General features: G+C 37.2%; 1 protein-coding gene across 1 annotated transcript in view; it reads left to right on the top strand.

The window, feature by feature from the left end:
* The window catches only part of ZC3H6 (zinc finger CCCH-type containing 6), a 72072-nt gene that overhangs the window by 17831 nt on the left and 35642 nt on the right, over nt 1–18599 (top strand). The window contains exons 2-3 of the mRNA XM_077773486.1: nt 9680–9860; nt 16946–17068. Coding sequence (XP_077629612.1) covers nt 9680–9860; nt 16946–17068 — 304 coding nt within the window. The remainder of the gene's footprint in view (nt 1–9679; nt 9861–16945; nt 17069–18599) is intronic.

Here is an 18599-nt window from a genome sequence, read left to right as displayed (position 1 = left end):
TGCCATTCCTTTCTGGCCTGCCAAGTTTCAGTAGATAGGTCTGTAACCACTCTGATAGGTTTCCCTTTGTATGTTAGGGCCCTTTTATCCCTAGCTGCTTTCAGAATTCTCTCTTTGTCCTTATATTTTGTCAGTTTCACTGTGATCTGTCATGCAGAAGATCTATTCAAGTTATGTCTGAGGGGTGTTTTCTGTGCCTCTTGGATTTCAGTGTCTGTTTCCTTCCCCAGATTGGGGAAGTTCTCTGCTATAATTTGTTCAAGGACTGATTCAGCGCCTTTCCCTCTTTCTTCCTTTTCTGGAATTCCTGTGATACGGATATTGCTCCATTTGATTGTATCACTCAGCTCTCAAACTCTTCTTTCATGTTCCTGGATCAGTTTATCTCCCTTTTTCTCGGCTTCCTCTTTTTCTATAATTGTGTCTTCTAATTCACCTATTCTCCTCTCTGCCTCTTCAATCCATACATTGGACGCCTCCATTTTATTATGCATCTCATTTATAACATTTTTTAATTCATCACAACTATTTTTAAGCTCCATATTCTTTGTAGCAATAGTTTCTCTGATGTCTTCATGCCTTTTTCAAGACCAGTGATTAATTTTATGACTATTGTTCTAAATTCTTGTTCAGTTATGTTGCTTATATCTGTTTTGAGCAGTTCTTTAGCTGTCATTTCTTCCTGGAATTTTTTTAGAGGAGAGTTCTTCCATTTCGTCATTTTGCTAGCTTTTTGTCTCTTAACAGTTTTAAAAGCTTGCTATGCACTCTGCACCTGCAAGTACTGCTGTATTAAAGAAGGCTCTTTGACTGTCCAGGGCCTGTCCATTTAGGAAGTGTTCTTTGAATGGTGTGTCTTGGTCTCTCATGTTGAGACTTTGGTTATTTTATTTCCCTACTCGTAGTGGTATTTGGGACTCTGCACATGTGTACTTTGGCTTGTTTCTTGAGGTATCCCTGGAGAAGAAAACGGACAGACAAACACACAGGGAACAAAGGCACATAAACGTACAGACAAATCCAACAAACACGCAAACCGAAAGGGAAAAAGAAAAAGGAAAAAAAAGAAGAGGAAAAAAGAAATAAAAAAAGAGGAAGGAGGAAAAACATAATAAAAATAAAAATAAAAAAATAAAGAAGAAAAGAAAAGAAAAAAGAAAAAAACCCCAAAAGACAAAGGACATAAAAAGCATAAAACCAGAATTCCCAGCTACAAATAAAGAGCAGGGTGTATGCAGTGCTGATGGAAGAGCATATACAAAGAGAGAAATGACGGCAGGGAGGAAGTGAAATTGGATGATGACCAGACAGAGAGACAAAGAGGCTTAATTCAGAAAGAGAAAGAGGAGAATATGGTAAGAGGCGAGGAGAAAGAAACAAAGATAATGTTACTCAGAGAAACTATATAGTCTGATTACTCCAGAGAGAGACAGAGAGAAAGGTAGTGGTGGAGATGTAGAATATACGTCTAGAGAATGGATTAAATGTGACTATTTAAGCAAACCAATGACCAGAGTGCCCGTCCAGCAGAGGGGAGGGATATGAATGAGACAAGGGAAAATATAGCTGAATAGAAAGAATTGATCTAGAATTAATCACGGCCATGCATTCATGTTGGTCTTGCTCCGGGCTCTGGTAACAAAAAAAAAAAGCAGCTCTCTAGAGGGGGTGGGCGTGGTTTGGTGTAGGCAGGTTTTAGCCTCTACTGAGTCCTGCGGGCCGCTCCCTGAGGTCCCACCTAGGTGGTTGTGGAGAGAAAAATGGCGGCGCCCCAGTCCCTTCTGGAACCAAGTGTTGAAACTCACTCTTTTGGGTCCGCTCTCCCTGTGCCAGGGCATAGCCAAGGTGGGCTGTGTTCCATGTTCCAAGCCATGCCTTGTTTTCAGATCTTAGTCCGCAAACCCCACTGATAATGTTATACCCAGATTGCAGTATCCTCAACGACCAGAGACCACCGGGGAGACCGAGTCACGCATGCAAAGGCAAAGGGCTTTATTACGGGTTCGAGCTCGGGCTCACAGACTTTACCAGCGCAGTGGATCCGTGCAGTGAGCCCCGAACAAAGGCAGAGTAGGGTTTTTATGGGGTTTGTGACCGGGGAGTTACAGAAGTTGTGGCATGGAAACAGTGATCCAGTCATAATTATACAATATCATTGACAGCGGGTTTAACCATACACATTGTCTAGAGTATTTGTTACTTTTGGTGAGACCCAATTACAACCTTTAGAGTACTTTTAAATTCAATCAATTACAGAGCGAGCCTAGGGTCTTGTTCGGTGCCTAATGGGTTAACTTTAACATTAGGTAACAGTTTTATCTATAGTTGCTGGCCTTTCTTGATTGGGTGTTGCCAAGTAGTGTGGTGGAGTGATGTGGTGGGCAGTTTCTTTGGCCTTGGGCAGTGTGTAGCTGCCCGATAGTTCCAGGGAAACTGAAACTTAGGCCTTCTAGTTTAGAGGGAAACTTAAGGCCTGTCATGGAGTTTGTATGGTTTAGACTTGTGTCCTTACAATACCTCCCAAAATAAACCCACAGACCGAGTCCCTCTGAGCAGTTTCAAGCTTGTCACCTCCCCACTGGGGATCCACCCCAGCCAGAAGAGCAGCAAGAGCGGAGAGAGCGGCAGGAGCGGCTGAGCAGCTTCAGGCACGCTGCTTGCTGCTTACCCTCCGGGTCTAGCTGGGGAGCAGAGGAGCAGTTTCTCCTGGCGTCCAGCTCACAGTCATCTGCACAGCTGGAAACGGGATCACTCTGTGTCCCGAGCCAAGGTTTTTCTCTTCTCCAGGGACATGGACAGTTCCTTGAGCAGTTTCAGCTACTCTTTCTTTTCCCCTCTACTCACCATGGCTCCCTGCAAAGAGGGCTCCCTCCCCTCCCTCTGTGTCTTGGGTCCCGGCCCGTTATTATCTTCCCCAGCTCGCACTCACGCTATAACGTTGTTTTCTCAGTGGACTCTGTTTCTTTTTCCTCCCTAACTCCTGGATTCTGTAAGGGTTTCTATGGCCTTCTCCATTTGAGAGATGTGGGCGAGTGAAATGTACGGAGCTCCCTACTTCTCCACCATCTTGCCTTCTCCTTTTTAACATTTATTATTGAGAGACAGAGCATGAGCATGGGAGGGACAGAGAGCGCGGAACACACAGAATCTGAAGTAGGCTCCAGGCTCCAAGCTGTTAGCACATAGCCAGACACGGGGCTCGAAATCACAAACCATGAGATAATGATCTGAGCCGAAATCGGATGCTTAACAGAGTGAGCCACCCAGGCGCCCCATAGAAATTCTTCCTTTTGATTTTGTTCTGCTGTCACAAAAGTATAGAGATTACTTTATAAAGAGGTCTCAGGTGGGATATGAAAGTATGTTAGGCTCAGAGATACAGAATCATCACTTTTGTATGCACCTGCTAGGAATTTGGTGGAGTTTTATTTTAGCAGTACAGCTTTAGTCCTACTGATAAAAAACAGCATGCTACCTTTCAATGCTATATGGGTTATGACCTTTGGAGGATTTGTGATCAAAGACCTCGGTATTTAGCCTGACTGAATATCAGAGTCCTTTTGTTTTCCTTCAATTGCAAAATGAATTTTTGTACCATCTGATGAAATAACAGCTGTGCAGAAGCATATATGACTCTGGAGACCATACATGGAAACTGGAAGACTGTCAGACAAGTAAGAATAGCCATGACTAACTATTGTAAGAAAAGACTAGGAGTTACTTTAGAGTGATGACCATAGATTCTCTCACTTTGATTAGGATATCAGATCTTAAAATTCAGACTTCTGAATTGACTTTTGGTAGTCAAGTTGTCTTATCTTTTATTTGAATATAGCTTGGTCAGCTTTCCCTGTGATATTACTCCATGGGCAACAGGAAGTATTAGCAGTATTTCATATTTTTTCTTGGCTTGCCAGCAAGAAATCTAGGGCTATGCTGTTATCCACAACCACTTAGATCAGTGACTTTAGTTTGTTGTAATTCTAGGGCTTTGCAGTATTATTTATCTTTACAGTCAATGTTAGTCACAAATTTTTGATAATGTTTTCAAGTTATGTGACCTCTGTAGTTGAAAATAGAGCCTCAGTGATTCTAGCATAAAGGGAGTATCTTTTTTTTTCCCTCCAGGTAAATCATTTTTCCTTCAGACACCCCCACAGAAGCATAGTCTCCTAAAGGAGTTGGGAAGGAAATATCTAAAATAATCTAATTATTATGTTTTTATATATAGTTGTTATCTGTATATACAAGATAGATTTTGATGAGGCAAATATGAATAAAGATGTTGTTGATTGAGGAAATAAAGACCAAAAGGGTCACATATGTAGGAACAGAAGAAGAATTGCTTATAACAAAAGTGAGTAAGAAAGGGATTCTTAGTTATCTCTGGGATAGGGGTAACTTGCATAGAGTTAAGCAAAATTTGGAAAGGTTGTCAATAGGACTATGGAAGATGTTAGGCTAATTAGAATTTATAATTTTGGCCATAAATTTGTTCAAAGCCTCATTCTTGAAGGAATTTGTATTTGATTTGAGGCTTTGAGAAATTCTAAGGTTGGCTCGAGGAGTGAAACAGTCAAAAAGGGTTAAGTTGAGTTTCTGCAAACCAAATATTTTCCAGAGGCTATAACATGTTGGATAAAGGATAAAGGTAAAAACACTTTAAGGGTGGTAGATATCCATCAGATTTTACCACTGGTAATTTGTAAAGAGAATCTTTTTCCTGAAACAATTAAGATGAGCCATCTAGGATATAAATGTTCGAGGTCCAGTTTGGGGATAAACATAAAATCACAAAAACACATGTCAGGTAACTCTTCCATGGCCCTGGTATGACCAGACTGTATTTTCCTTGAGAAGAAATATCTAGTTTGGGAAGTATAGGGTATGGAGTTAGGTCAAGGCTTTATCAAGAGGATCATATATAAGTTATATAGGTTGAGGGAAAAGATCAGAGTAGTCATGGGCAAGCCTAGAGCCAAGCAAGTTTTCTGTTAAGCATTCTGACAAATTCAGCCAGTAAAATTCAGTTTATTACATACATAGACAACAGATCACCATGATGTCAGCTTCTCTTGTCCATTGTCTCACTGGGTAACACTGAAACCAAAGAGGCCGGATAATCACAGGCAACATGAGTGTTAGGGTACCCTGTGGCTGAGGAGTAGTGGCCAGATGAAGAGAGTTTAGGGCAGTGAGTGAGAAAGAGCTTTGTAGAAGCACCTTCCACGACTGTGTATATTTCCGTAGTCTGGAGGATCATGAGGCATTCTTCCAGGGCTGAGGTCAGCCTGTAGTTGAGCTTTGTCTATGTGGAGACATGTAAGGTTGCTAGGGTGTCAGTACAGAGAATTCTTGTACATTATCCATGGTGAAGGAGAAATGACAAGGTGTATTAGAACAAAAGCATGAAAAGAAGTGTTACAAGCAATAATTTCAAGTATATAGGAAATTTATGTTCTGTTGGTCTTGGGATAAGCAGTCTACTTCTGTAAAGTCTTCTGCTTCTGGAATGTAAAGATATCCTGGACATCTGACACAGTTACTTGGTGTCTTCTGAGAAATGTCTTTTTTCTGGTGATAATATCAGCTTATCTCAGGAAGCTTATGAGTAATATCTTTTAATATCATCCATCAGGAGTACTTGTATAGTCTTTTATTGAGGCTTTTGTGTTTCTTCCAGAAGACTCAGTTTCTGATCTGTAGCTTGTAATAGGAGCCTTTAGGCAAGCATAAAGAAAAAGCAGAAACTATCTGTGGAGGTAAGACTGGTTCAGATTAAGTTGTTTTAATAGCAACAATATCAGAGGGAAAAAGTAGAATCCTTTATGAAGCAAATCAGTTTGTAAGGATTTAGTGAATAATTTACCTCAGAATAAGAACATATCATGAAAAGTGAGGGCATTGACTAATTTCAGAGTTTTAAATTTATACCACAGTGTATTAAGATTTTCTCCGGTTGTCTGCAATCTAGATAGTTAAATCTAGAGACAAAATCTTTTAAAACTTTATTATTTTTTAAAATAATAGCTTTGTTGAGATAAAATTCACCTTTTTAAAGTACACAATTCACTGGTTTTTAGGATATTCAGAGTTGTGCAATCATACCACTATCTAATTTTAGAACTTAAAAAAATTTTTTTTAGAATATTTTCCTCACTCCATGACCACTGACAATCACTCCTCATTCCTTCCTCCAAACTACCTGGCAATCCCTAATCTACTTTCTGTCTCTATGGATTTACCTAAAAGGTAAATTCTTTTAAAAATAATTTTGTTAGTTAACTGAAGAATTATATACATATCCATAAACATGAATATGCCTCTTCCTAGAAAGGACGTAATCACTTTATTATTTTACATTAGTAAAAAGTCATTATTTTACATGAATAAAAAGTCCATTATAGAATTGACCTAGGTAGGAGCTTCTCTTTTTGAATTATTAATTTTCAAAAAGTGTCTTGGGTTTAGTAAATAAAACAGCTTTCATAATGGTGTTGAGCTAATTTGAGATCTAGAGAATGCCGAGAACTCTTACCTATTTCTACTATCTCTTCTATTTTTTTTATTTTTCACAGAGCTAGGTTAGTATCTGATACATTAGTAAGTGCTCAATCAAGAAAGCTTGTTTTGGTGACAGAACTAGAATTAGAATCCAGCTGTCTTCCCATGAAGTTTCCTCTTCCCATTAGGCCACACATGCTTTCCTTTTGTGCCCAAAGCTGATTTTTGTAAAGCATTTGTCAACAATTCATATATGTGGGGATAAATGTTCTTTATGTTCTTTTTCTATCCTATTTTTTTGGAACCATACAGAAATTCACAAGTTTAAATTTGTTATTGTGTGAACAACGACATGGTAAACAGGGAGAAGGGAGAAGAAAGAAAAGTAAAACACTTTCACTGTTTTTGTCTAATGACAAAATAAATATTCTGTATTTCACAGTTAAAGAATTTATGTAAAATAGGGCATAAATTCGTATGTAGCATTTTTAGCTTGAATACTGAGGTATTTAAATAGCTCTAGTCAAAATGTTAAGTATGAATTAGTGATTTTAAGATATAAAGCAATTTATGCTTTAAGGAGCTCAAGTTAGAGGAGAAAGGTGGTAAAAGAAAGGATGAATGCTCATAGGTTTTCTTGGTGCTATGAATATTTTATTATGGTATAAATATAGGCAGGAAAGTATACAGTTCTTAAATGTACAACTTGATGCCTTTTTACACATAAATATGTATGTATATATAATGATCACCACACAGATCAATATATAGAATATTTTAACACCCCAGAAGGTTTCTTAGTACCCTTTTTTTTGGGGTAGTTCCAACCCTCTAAGAGGTAATCACAATTTTTACTTCTTTCACTATAGGTTAGTTTTGCCTTTTCTTGAAATATGTATATAAATGGAATCAAACAATACTCTCTTGTGTCTAGCTTCTTTTACTTGTAACTATGTTTATAAGATTCATCCATATTGTGTATAGCAGTGGCTAATTTGTTTTGCCTTATAGTATTCCATTATATAAATGAAGCACAATTTATTTATCCATTTACTGTTTTTCTTTACAATTTTCTTCAGTTTTTTACTATTGTGATTAAAGCTGCTAAGAACATTCTATGCTTATCTTTTTGTCAATATATGCGCTCATTTTTCTTGGGACTTAAGCTTTTATAGTGTTATAAAAAGTTCAGAACTTTTTTTGTTAAGACAGGCAGAGTGCCAAGTCTGCCTCATAAGAAAATTTCAAGTCTTCCTAAATGGATATATACCTTTCTAATTTTATAATAGAAATTGGGGAAAACTAATACTAACTTCACTACCAATTCTGGGTGGTATCATATGCCCGTTCTGTAATGCAAGGGTTATGAATATTATACATTCATCCCTTCAGTGAACAGCAGGGAACCATGCTATGGGTTAGAGATACAGCTATGAAAGAGACAGTCATAGTTTACTTCCCCAACCAATATGTTCAGATTATTTGAACATAATGTATAGAGTGCAGTGATAAAGAAATGAGTATTGTTAGGGGAGTACTTAGGGTGACTAATCTCACCTAAACCTGGGTAGTCAGTGGAAGCATCTCAGAGAAAATGACATCTAAACTGGGTCCTACAGAATGAACCGGAATTAGCCAGGTGTATGGGTGGGGGTGGGCGTTGAAAACAGCAGGGCAATGAGAGCTTTTAAGGCAGTGTTTAAAGCTTGGAGACATGAGAAATTAAAAGTAGTTGGGTAAGCAGGGACTCCATTATAAAGGGGTTTTTGGCAATATCAGGTTTTGACATTATTCCCAGGTCAGAAGGAAATCATTGGTACTGTCTTTTTTATTATGGAAAACTTCAAACGCATACAAAGAGAATAGTAAAACAAATCCTACACATCCCACAATTCGAGCAATTACCAATTCATGATGAATATTGTTGATACCACTTTCCCCCTTCCCCAGTGAATAATTCTGAAGCAAATTTGAGACCATCATTGAAGATTTTGAGCAGGAGAGTAACATGGTCAGTTTTGCATTTTAGAAATCACATATTCCTAGTAACTTTAAAGTATATTTACAATGCATACACCATAGTTAGTTGCTTCTCATTTGGTTCTGTTATACAGACATTCGTCTTTCTGCACCACCAGGTACTATGTATAGCAGTTTGCATTTTTTCAAACTGTATGGAAGTGTGATTAAATACTAAACTTATTTTTTAAAGTTTATTTATTTTGAGAGAGAACGAGAGAGCTCAGGCATACTCACGGGGAAGGGGAAGAGAAAGAGGGGAAGAGAGAATTCCAAGCAGGCTCCACTCTTGTCATCAAGGAAGCTCAGTCCCATGAACCATGAGATCATGACCTGAGCCGAAATCAAGAGTCAAGATGCTCAACTGACTGAGCCACCCAGGCACCCCTAAACTTATTTTATATATTTATCTTCTTATGTAGATTATTATTTAATTTGCCTTTAAAGATATTGAATATTTTGGCTTCTATAACTATAAAAATGTCATAAACAATATAAAAGTTTGTTTTACTTCAGTCTCCATAGTAGCAAAGATACTAGTATTTGGAAAGTGGAATTCAAAAAGTAAATTTGTGGTTTTACTACAAATATTTTTTACAGATTCAGATTTAATTTATGATTCTTCTGTGGCTCAGTTTTTGCTATTTATCTACCTATTGAAATATATTTCTTATTGAAGTTTACTTTCATGGTGAAAATTAATACAGATCACTTTCATTTTAAAGCTATTTCATTTAAAGCTATTAAAGTTGTTCACACACCACTAAGTTAAAAATCCCTTCCTGTAATAAGAATGTTTACTTCCTAAAGTGTTTTAGTTTAATCTTTAGTTTAGTAGATGGTAACTACTAGCACTGCATTCATGCATTTATTCATTCATTTGGTGAGAGTCAGTGATCTTAAATCTAAATCAGAGGTTGGCAAATTTTTGTTGCTGAGACTGGTTCTTAGATTTTTGGAAGACTGTTCCAAAAGAAAGGGAGAATTTGCAACAGAAACCATATGTGGCCTGCAGGCCTTAAAGGAAAAATTTGCCACCCATGATCTAAATGAATATAACTCAAATTCTTGGATGTGCTTTTTTTCCTTTTGGAAGTATTGAAGATTCATTTTTAAAATTGACATTTAAAACTAAAAATTTAATTGTCTTCTACAGAGAAGATGGTGAATTAGAAGATGGTGAAATAGATGATGCAGGATTTGAAGAAACACAAGAACAGGAAACAAAAGAGGATGAAAAGCAGAAAAATGAGAAAGCCTATAGAAAATCACGGAAGAAACACAAGAAAGAAAGAGAAAAGAAAAAATCCAAAAGGAGAAAACGTGAAAAACATAAGGTTAGTTGAAATCTGTTTTTAATTCTTTTAGTAAATTTTTATAAAACATAAAATACTGAAAATTAGAAAGTATAAATCATTCCTTATTTTATTGTAAACTTACTGATTAGATATTTTTATTTATGTGATTAATACATTTTCTAAACACAAAGATTATATGGATTATCTCAAAGACTTAAAAATTAAGGTAACTTTTTTTTTTTTTTACAAATAGTTTATTGTCAAATTAGTTTCCACATAACACTCAGTGCTCATCCCCAAAGTGCCCTCCTCCATGCCCATCCCCCCCTCCCCCCCACATCCATCAGTCCTCAGTTTTTGTCAGCATTCAAGAGTCTCTCATGGTTTGCCTCTCTCCCTTTCCCCCACCATTTCCGCCCTTCTTCTCCCCCTTGTTCCTCCGTCAAGTTCCTCCTAATCCTCCTATACATGCAAACATATGATATTTGTCCTTCTCTGCCTGACTTATTTCGCTCAGCATAACACCCTCAAGGTCCATCCACGTTGCTGCACATGGCCAGATTTCATTGTTTCTCATTGCCATGTAGTATTCCATGGTATAGATAAAAAAAATTAAGGTAACTTTTAATGCAAGTTAAAATAAACCTTTTTATTTGATGATAAAAGGTTAAGAAAGTTTTATTCTCTACATATCTAGATTAGCAGCATTGACGTGTCCATTCATTTGTTTATTTATTCATTCAAATGCATTATCATGTGCTTGCTGTGGAAATCTCTGTGCTCTATGCTAGAGTTATATTAATGAGAAACAGTCTCTATCAGAGAATACATTGAAATGGGAAGGGGAAGGCAATAAACAAATGAAAATATGATCAAGAAAAAGGAGTAGGGTGCTGGATAGAGAATAATGTTGTTTGGGATAGGGAAGAAGGGACATCTATGCTGACAAGAACTCAGGGAAACGTTGGCAGCTGTAGTGGGGTAGTTTTTGAAATTCCCCCATAAAACAGAGCAATAACAATAGCAAAATCTAGAACACCTGGGTGGCTCAGTCGGTTAAACGTCCAGCTCTTGATTTTGGCTCAGGTCATGATCTCATGGCTTGTGAGATCAAGCCCTTCATTGGGCTCTGTGCTGGTAGTGTGGAGCCTGCTTGAGATTCTCTCTGTCCCTCTATCTCTCTGCTCCTCCCCTGCTTGCTAGTGCACTCTGGCATTCTCCTTCTCTCTCAAAATAAATAAATAAACATAAAAAAAATGAAGTAACAATTTATCCCTACAAACCTTAAAAATAAAAATGGATAAGGCCAAACCACAGACAGCAACAAGTCCAGTATAGGATCAGCAACTGTGCATACTGAAACAGAGGGAAGGTAATGAAACTTCCAGAAAACAAACTGTCATCTCATCTCAAATGGAGGCATCCCCCTGCCCCTCAACATGAAAAGTCCATAGGCCAAACTGAGAAAAGCAGCAGAAAGTAAAAGGGGGCTTTACTAGTTCCAATTCACACGTGGGTATAAGGTGACCATGTGAATTTCAATGATGCTTGAATGGTCTGGGCCTGACGAACTCCTAATACTAATCAACCAAATCCCTCTTCTCAGACAGAATCATATACTGAGGACATAACTACTAGCAGTAGAATCTAAATTAAGAGAACAAGCATACTGGCACCAGGCAAGGAAAGAAATAGATTTTTTTTTTTAATTTTTTTAAGGTTTTTATTTAATTCTAGGAGAGAGAGAGAGAGAGCGTGAGCAGGGGAGGGTCAGAGAGAGAGGGAGTCACAGACTGAAACAGGCTCCAGGCTCTGAGCTGGCAGTCAGCACAGAGCCCGACGCGGGGCCTGAACCCACGAACCGCGAGATCATGACCTAAGCGAAAGCCGGACGCTTAACCGACTAAGCCACCCAGGCACCCCGGAAAGAAATAGATTTTAAACATGAGGGAAAGAAGCAAGGGAAGCATATCTCAAGGAATATATAGCCATATTTATATACTTCATGCAAACAACAGAACAGATAATCCTAGGGAACAAGATAAAACCATGATCACATTCCACATAAGCTATTATTATTAAAAAGGGAGAATAATGGATAGAATAATACTCTTCCAGAAGAGAAAGAATTCCCATAAAACATATAAGATCTTTAACCTAATATTTCAAAATGATAAAAAAAATTAAAGCAATATAAGCTGTTGTCAAACAGCATGAATACAATTTGGGGGAAACATCCTTTGGTCACTTAGGCAAAAAGACCAAGTCCTTTATTGGGAAAAGAAAAATCATATTTTTTTAAAAAATTTTATTTATTTTAGAGAGAGAGAGCTCAAGCAGGGGAGGAGACAGAGAAAATCTTAAGCAGTCTACATGCTCAGTGAGGAGCCCGACATGGGACTTGATCCCACGACCCTGGGATCATGACCTGAGCTGAAATCAAGAGTCCGATGCTCAACGGACTGAGCCACCCAGGTGTCCCTAAGAAAATCAGATTTATATAAAAATTTTTGATACCAATTTATGCCGAAAGCTGGTGGAATTACATATTTAAATAAGATTTGGGCCAAGAATTTTGTATCCAGCTAAATACTGGCCTTCAAATATAAAATCCTCAGAAAAACTATATATGATAGAACTCAGGAACATTGTTATCATGAGCTTTCCTATAGCCTCTAAAAAGAGCAGATTTAGATAACCAAAATGACTAGTTGAGAGAGAGGGATCTATATACACGTACATATTTCCTTATAAAGCTAAGACTAAATGATGGACATAAGAAGAGCAGTATATTATGTATCTGGACATTACAGCTGTAAAAAATATCAGGAAAAGCAGAAGAGTACATGACAAGAAGAGTAAGGTTACTGATTGCCTTATAGTTATTAACAGAGAGTAAAATGATGTTGCTTCAAATTATTATTCTGGGAATGAAAGAGAGAAAGGAGAAGAGGTTATTGGTCCTGTTGGTAAAGAAACAGTATGGAGGGGCGCCTGGGTGCCACAGTCAGTTAAGCATCCAACTCTTGATCTCAGTTCAGGTCATAATCTCACAGTTCCTGAGTTCTGCTGTGATGGCGCAGAGCCTGCTTGGGTTTCTATCTGTCCTTCTCTCTGCCCCTCCCCTGCCTGTGTGTGCACTCTCTCTCTCCCTGTCTCTCTCTTTCTCTCTCTCTTTCTCTCAATAAATAAATAAACAAGAAAAATTTTAAAAAAGAAAAGAAACAGTATGCAAAGAAGGGACAGGAGTAAGGTTATTGGAAAAAGGCTGTATGAAAGAAAGAATTGAAACAAAAATACAAACTTTTCTAAATACCAAAAGGTATACTCCCCAACAATGAAAGATCCAATTTTAATCTGTGTACAAGAGAAAGATTTTAAAAGTAAGTAAAGCCATGCCAGGCAAATGCAAAGAAAGAGAAGGCAGAAGTCATAATGCTGATATTTGAAAAAGTCAAATTTAGGTCAAAAAGGCATTGGAAGAAACAAAGAAGAACATTTTATGATGTTAAAGGTTATAATTCATAATGAAATATAAGTTATTAATATCTTACATCCCCCCCAAAAGCAACTTTTGAAAACCAGGAACTATGGGAGCTGCAAGAAGAAATAGGAATATACTAATAGCAGGAGATAAACCAATATGCCTTTCTTAACCCAAAGAGATCAATCAAGTGAATGATAAGGTGGTAAGGATGTTAAAGAGAGATTATAAATATGTTGCAAGCTCCGAATCCTGAGAACACTTCATCCTCTCATCTTTATGGCCGTAGAGTATCCTTGTAAGCTCCAATTACTTTGATAGAGTGGAAATGTTACAAAAAGCTTTGTCAAATCACAATATAATAAAACTAGACATTACTAATAAAGTCAAACACAAAATGTCTTTTTACTTTATATTAAAATACCTACTGTAAATAGCTTGTGGAAGACAGGGAAAATGGAGTAAAATTACAGAATTTTATGAAAATAAAATAATGAGAACAAACTCTTGACATGTAAGTACAAATGGAATATATCTAAAGCAGTTATCAGGAGAAAATTATAGTATTATAGTATTAAAGGCTAGAAAAGTGGCAAATCAAAACAGCCAGCGCAGAGCTCCATCTCACCAAATGTGAGATCATGACCTGAGTGAGCAAGAATTGGACTCTTAGCCAACTGAACTACCCAGGAGCCCCTCAGCATTGTGCTTGAAAATCATAACTAGATCACTTACTTCACTAGATACATTTTCTACTTTGCATGCTGTTGAATGTTGCTATGTTGTTCAACTTTCTGCCACTGCATAACGAGGATGTCCCTTCTTCCAATTTTAATAGGATATCTCTCACTTTCCTTTAAGTTGCCTCAAAGTCCAAACTTTTACTAATAGTCATTCAAGGTAGTTTATTTATTGTTATTTTTATTATTATTGTTATTATCATTATTATTATTTTGTAATCTCTGTGCCCTATGTGTCTCAAACTCATGACCCAGAGATCAAGAGTTACTTTCTCCAACAGAGCCAGCCAGACACCACTCCTTCAAGGCAATTTAGACTTTCACTAATGCTCTCCTTAAAGTCCTTCCAATTTCCATCCACTGCCTGATTCCAAAACCCCTCCTGCCTGTTAGCTATTTGTTATGAAAGCACAGCATTTCCAGACACCAATATCTTATTAGTTAATTATTGCTATATAGCATATTACCCCAAACTTAGAAGTTTAAAAGAACAGCAATTTATCTCCCAGTTTTTGTCAGTCAGGAAATTGGGCGCAGCTAAACCAGGTGATTCTGGCTCACATGAGGTTACAGTCATCTCACAGCTGGCTCAACAGAGGTAGGATTGATTCTGTTCTGTATTCACTCACATGACCCTTGGCGGGCCTCAGTTCCTCACCACGTGGACATCTCTACAGGCTGCCTCAGTGTCCTCATAATGTCAGCTGGCTTCCCCCAAAGCAGGCGACCCAAGAGTGAGAGAGAGCCGAGAAAGCATCCAAGATGAAAGCTATAGTCTTTTTTTTTTTTCCCGAAATCAAGGCTGTATTTATCTTCATTGATTGACACGAGAACTGAATGTTTAAAGCAACCAGAGTCCACAGTGGAAACGGGGGTTGAAAATACAGAACTGGTCGAACCGACAAGGTTCAAAAGTGCAGTGGACACAGGTGTGGCCGTCAGGGAACAGAAAAGGGTGCTGCGGGCAGCTATAGTCTTTTTTTTATGATATAATCTCAGAAGTGATATACCATCTTTTCTGATATATTCTATTTACTGCCTATTTTTAAATGTGGTCCAATTGCTAATTTCAGGTAATAATTATTACTATATATGAACCACATGTATATATTTTTTGACAATAGTATTCTTAATGTTTTTTAGCCTCACTTTTGGAGTAGCGTGAAGAACCTTCTCCCTTAAGCAGAACCTTCTTTTCCCTGGTGGTTTTTCCTGAGGCATTGTCGTCATCTGAGCTTTTTCTTTGTTTTTGTTTGTGTTTCTTTAAGATTTTGTTTTTAAGTACTCTCTATATTCAGTGTGGAGCTTGAACTCAGAACCCTGAGATCGAGAGTTGGCATGCTCTACAAGCTGAGCCAGCCAAGTGCCCCTGAATTTCTTCTTAATCAAGTTTTATTCCTGTGTGATCTTCAAATGAAAGGTTTTCCTTGGAGCTGGAGCGCCCTTCTGCTGGTGACTTAGCAAGCTTGGCTTTTAAATGGGCAATAATTATTTCAAACCCTAACTAACAAATAATAGTTAAGTTTGAAGTGTTTCATAGCATAATTATAAAAAGATTGCTTCATATCACTTATCAAATGAGCAAAAACAGAAATAGCACTACCACAAAACAAAACCTGAAAACATTTAAGAACAAAGTGGAGGAAAAGTTTGTTTTCCTTAGAAGAACCTTTAAGAATAGGGTAGAGGAGGGCACCTGGGTGTCTCGGTTGATTAAATGTCTGACTTTGGCTCAGGTCATGATCTAATGGCTCGTGAGTTCAAGCCCTGTATGAGGCTCTGTGCTGACAGCTGAGCCTAGAGCCTGCTTTGAATTCTGTGTTTTGGTCTCTCTCTGCCCCTCCCTTGCTCATGCTCTGTATTAATCTCTCAAAAACAGATAAACATTAAAAAAAAAAAAGAATGGGGTAGAGGAAAACACATCCTTCTACTGTAAAAGCATCTGAGTTCAATTTAGTTCACCAAATTTTTACTGAGTCAATACACTGATAAGAACTTTAAGAATTCTTTAAAAAGAATGCTTAACCTGAGAAGATAACTATTTTGACTACATGGAGATTTGGTGACTTTTTTTTAAGAAATGCATTCATATTTTAATGCTCACTCTTAGGGCGCCTGGGTGGCTCAGTCGGTTGAGTGTCCAACTTCAGCTCAGGTCATGATCTCATGGCTTGTGAGTTCGAGCCCTGCATCAGGCTCTGTGCTGACAGCTAGCTCAGAGCCTGGAGCCTGTTTCGGATTCTGTGTCTCCCTCTCTCTCCGACCCTCCCCTGCTCATGCTCTCTCTCTCTCTCAGAAATAAATAAAAAACATTAAAAAAAAAAAAAGCTGAGTCTTGATATCTGCTCATCATTATCAGTTCCTTGTGGTTTCCATTTCACTTCTGTTCAATTTTGTGGTTTGGATTTATTTCACATTTATAGTTTGGAATGTTTTGGTATCTTTTAGTTTTAGGGTATTTACGCAAAAGAAGAATTCTAAAGCCACTTTAGGTAATAAGAATTCTAAAATCATTTTAGGTAAAAATAAATCAATTCATACTCTACTCATGTTCTGTGTTCCTCTTTGAGTATCTGGTTTTATTCTTTTAAGATTAACTTAAACCTAAGATCACTTTTAAGCATAGTAGGGCACAGATCCTCAGATCACAGAGATGATGAGGATAATGTTGCCCTTAAGTGCCTAAGAAGAGGGGAAGATACACTTTTCCTCAGAAAATTTTAGAGAAGTTGGGGTGGTGGTGGCCTGTAGAACAAGGATTTTTCAGGTAATACTTCAGAACCTACTAGGATAATACTGTCTACTGGTTGGCACTTCTGGCTGAAACAAATCTATCTAGTTACTAGTTAAATGTTCTTCCTTTTGCAGATGTAACATAATTGTTTTTTCCCTTCTTTTAGCATAATTCTCCATCTAGTGATGATAGTTCAGACTACAGCCTTGATTCAGATGTTGAACATACAGAAAGCTCCCACAAAAAAAGAACTGGTTTCTACAGGGATTATGACATTCCATTTTCTCAGGTATTGCCTTTTTAAAAAATGTGATCAAATATACATAACATAAAATTTACAATTTTAACCATTTTTCAATGTATAATCAGTAGCATAAGTATATTCACAATGTTGTACAACCATCACCACCATCCATTTCTAGACCTTTTTCATCATCCCAAACAGAAGCTGTGTACCCATTAAATGAGAACACCTCACTACCCCTACTCTCCAGCCCCTGGTAACCACTGTTCTACTTTCTGTCTCTATGAATTTTCCTACTTTATAGGCATACACATGCAATCATACTGTATATATCTCTTTGTGTCTGGCTTATTTAATTGATCATAATTTTTTAAAGGTTCATGTAGCTTGTATCAGAATTTCATATTTTTAAGGCTGGATAATATTGCATTGTATGGATATATCATATTTTGTTTGTTGATGGACACATGAATTGCTCCCCCCCTTTGACTATTGTGAATAACGGTGTTTATGAATGAGTGAATGATATCTCTTTGAGACCCGGCTTTCAGTTCTTTGAACCATATACCTAAGAGTGGAATTACTGGATCATATTAGTAATTCTATGCTTAATTTTCTGAGGAACCACCAAACTGTTTCCCAGAATGGCTGCACCATTTTACATTTCCACCACAATGTATGAGATTTTCCAGTGTCTCCACATCCATGCCAAACTCATTATTTTCTGGGTTTTTTGTTTTGTGCTTTAGGTTTTCTTCTCTTCTTCTTCTTTCCTTTTTATTTCTTTTTTTCTTTTTTTCTCTTTTTTTTATAATAGCCATCCTAATGGGTGTGAAATGGCATTCTTATAGAGGTTTTGACGTATTGCCTTCTAAGGGGAGAAATAAAATTTTCAGTTTTATTCTTTGCCTTCTGATATTTTGAAAAAATGTTTTATATTTTTCAATATAGAAAAATAGACATATGTAGATGTATGCTACAAATATTATTTTATTTTATTTTTTAATTGTATTTAAATCCAAGCTAGTTAACGAACACGTAGTATAGTAACAGTTTCAGGAGTAGAATTTAGTGGCTTATTACTTACATGTAACACACAGTGCTCATCCCAACAAATGTCCTCTTTGATGTCCATCACTCATTTAGCCCATCCCCACACCCAGCACTCCTCCAGCAACCCTCAGTTTGTTCTGTGTGTTTAAGAGTCTCTTATGGTTTGCCTCTCTCTCTGTTTTTGATTCATTTTTCTTTCCCTTCCCCTATGTTCATCTGTTTTGTTTCTTAAATTCCTCACATGAGTGAAATCATATATTTATCTTTCTCTGACTGACTTATTTCACTTAGCATAATACACTTTAGTTCCATCCATGTTGTTGCAAATAGCAAGGCTTCATTCTTTTTGATGGCTGAGTAATATTCTATTGTATGTATATGCCACATCTTTTTTATCCATTAGTCATTCGATGCACATTTGGGCTCTTTCCATAATTGGCTATTGTCGATAGTGCTGCTATAAACATTGGGGTGCATGTGCCCCTGAGAATCAGCATTTTTGAATCCTTTGGATAAATACCTA

Source organism: Crocuta crocuta, unplaced genomic scaffold, assembly GCF_008692635.1.
Source record: "Crocuta crocuta isolate KB4526 unplaced genomic scaffold, BGI_CrCroc_1.0 scaffold67, whole genome shotgun sequence".
Taxonomy (NCBI): domain Eukaryota; kingdom Metazoa; phylum Chordata; class Mammalia; order Carnivora; family Hyaenidae; genus Crocuta; species Crocuta crocuta.
This window is presented reverse-complemented; position numbering and strand designations above follow the sequence as displayed.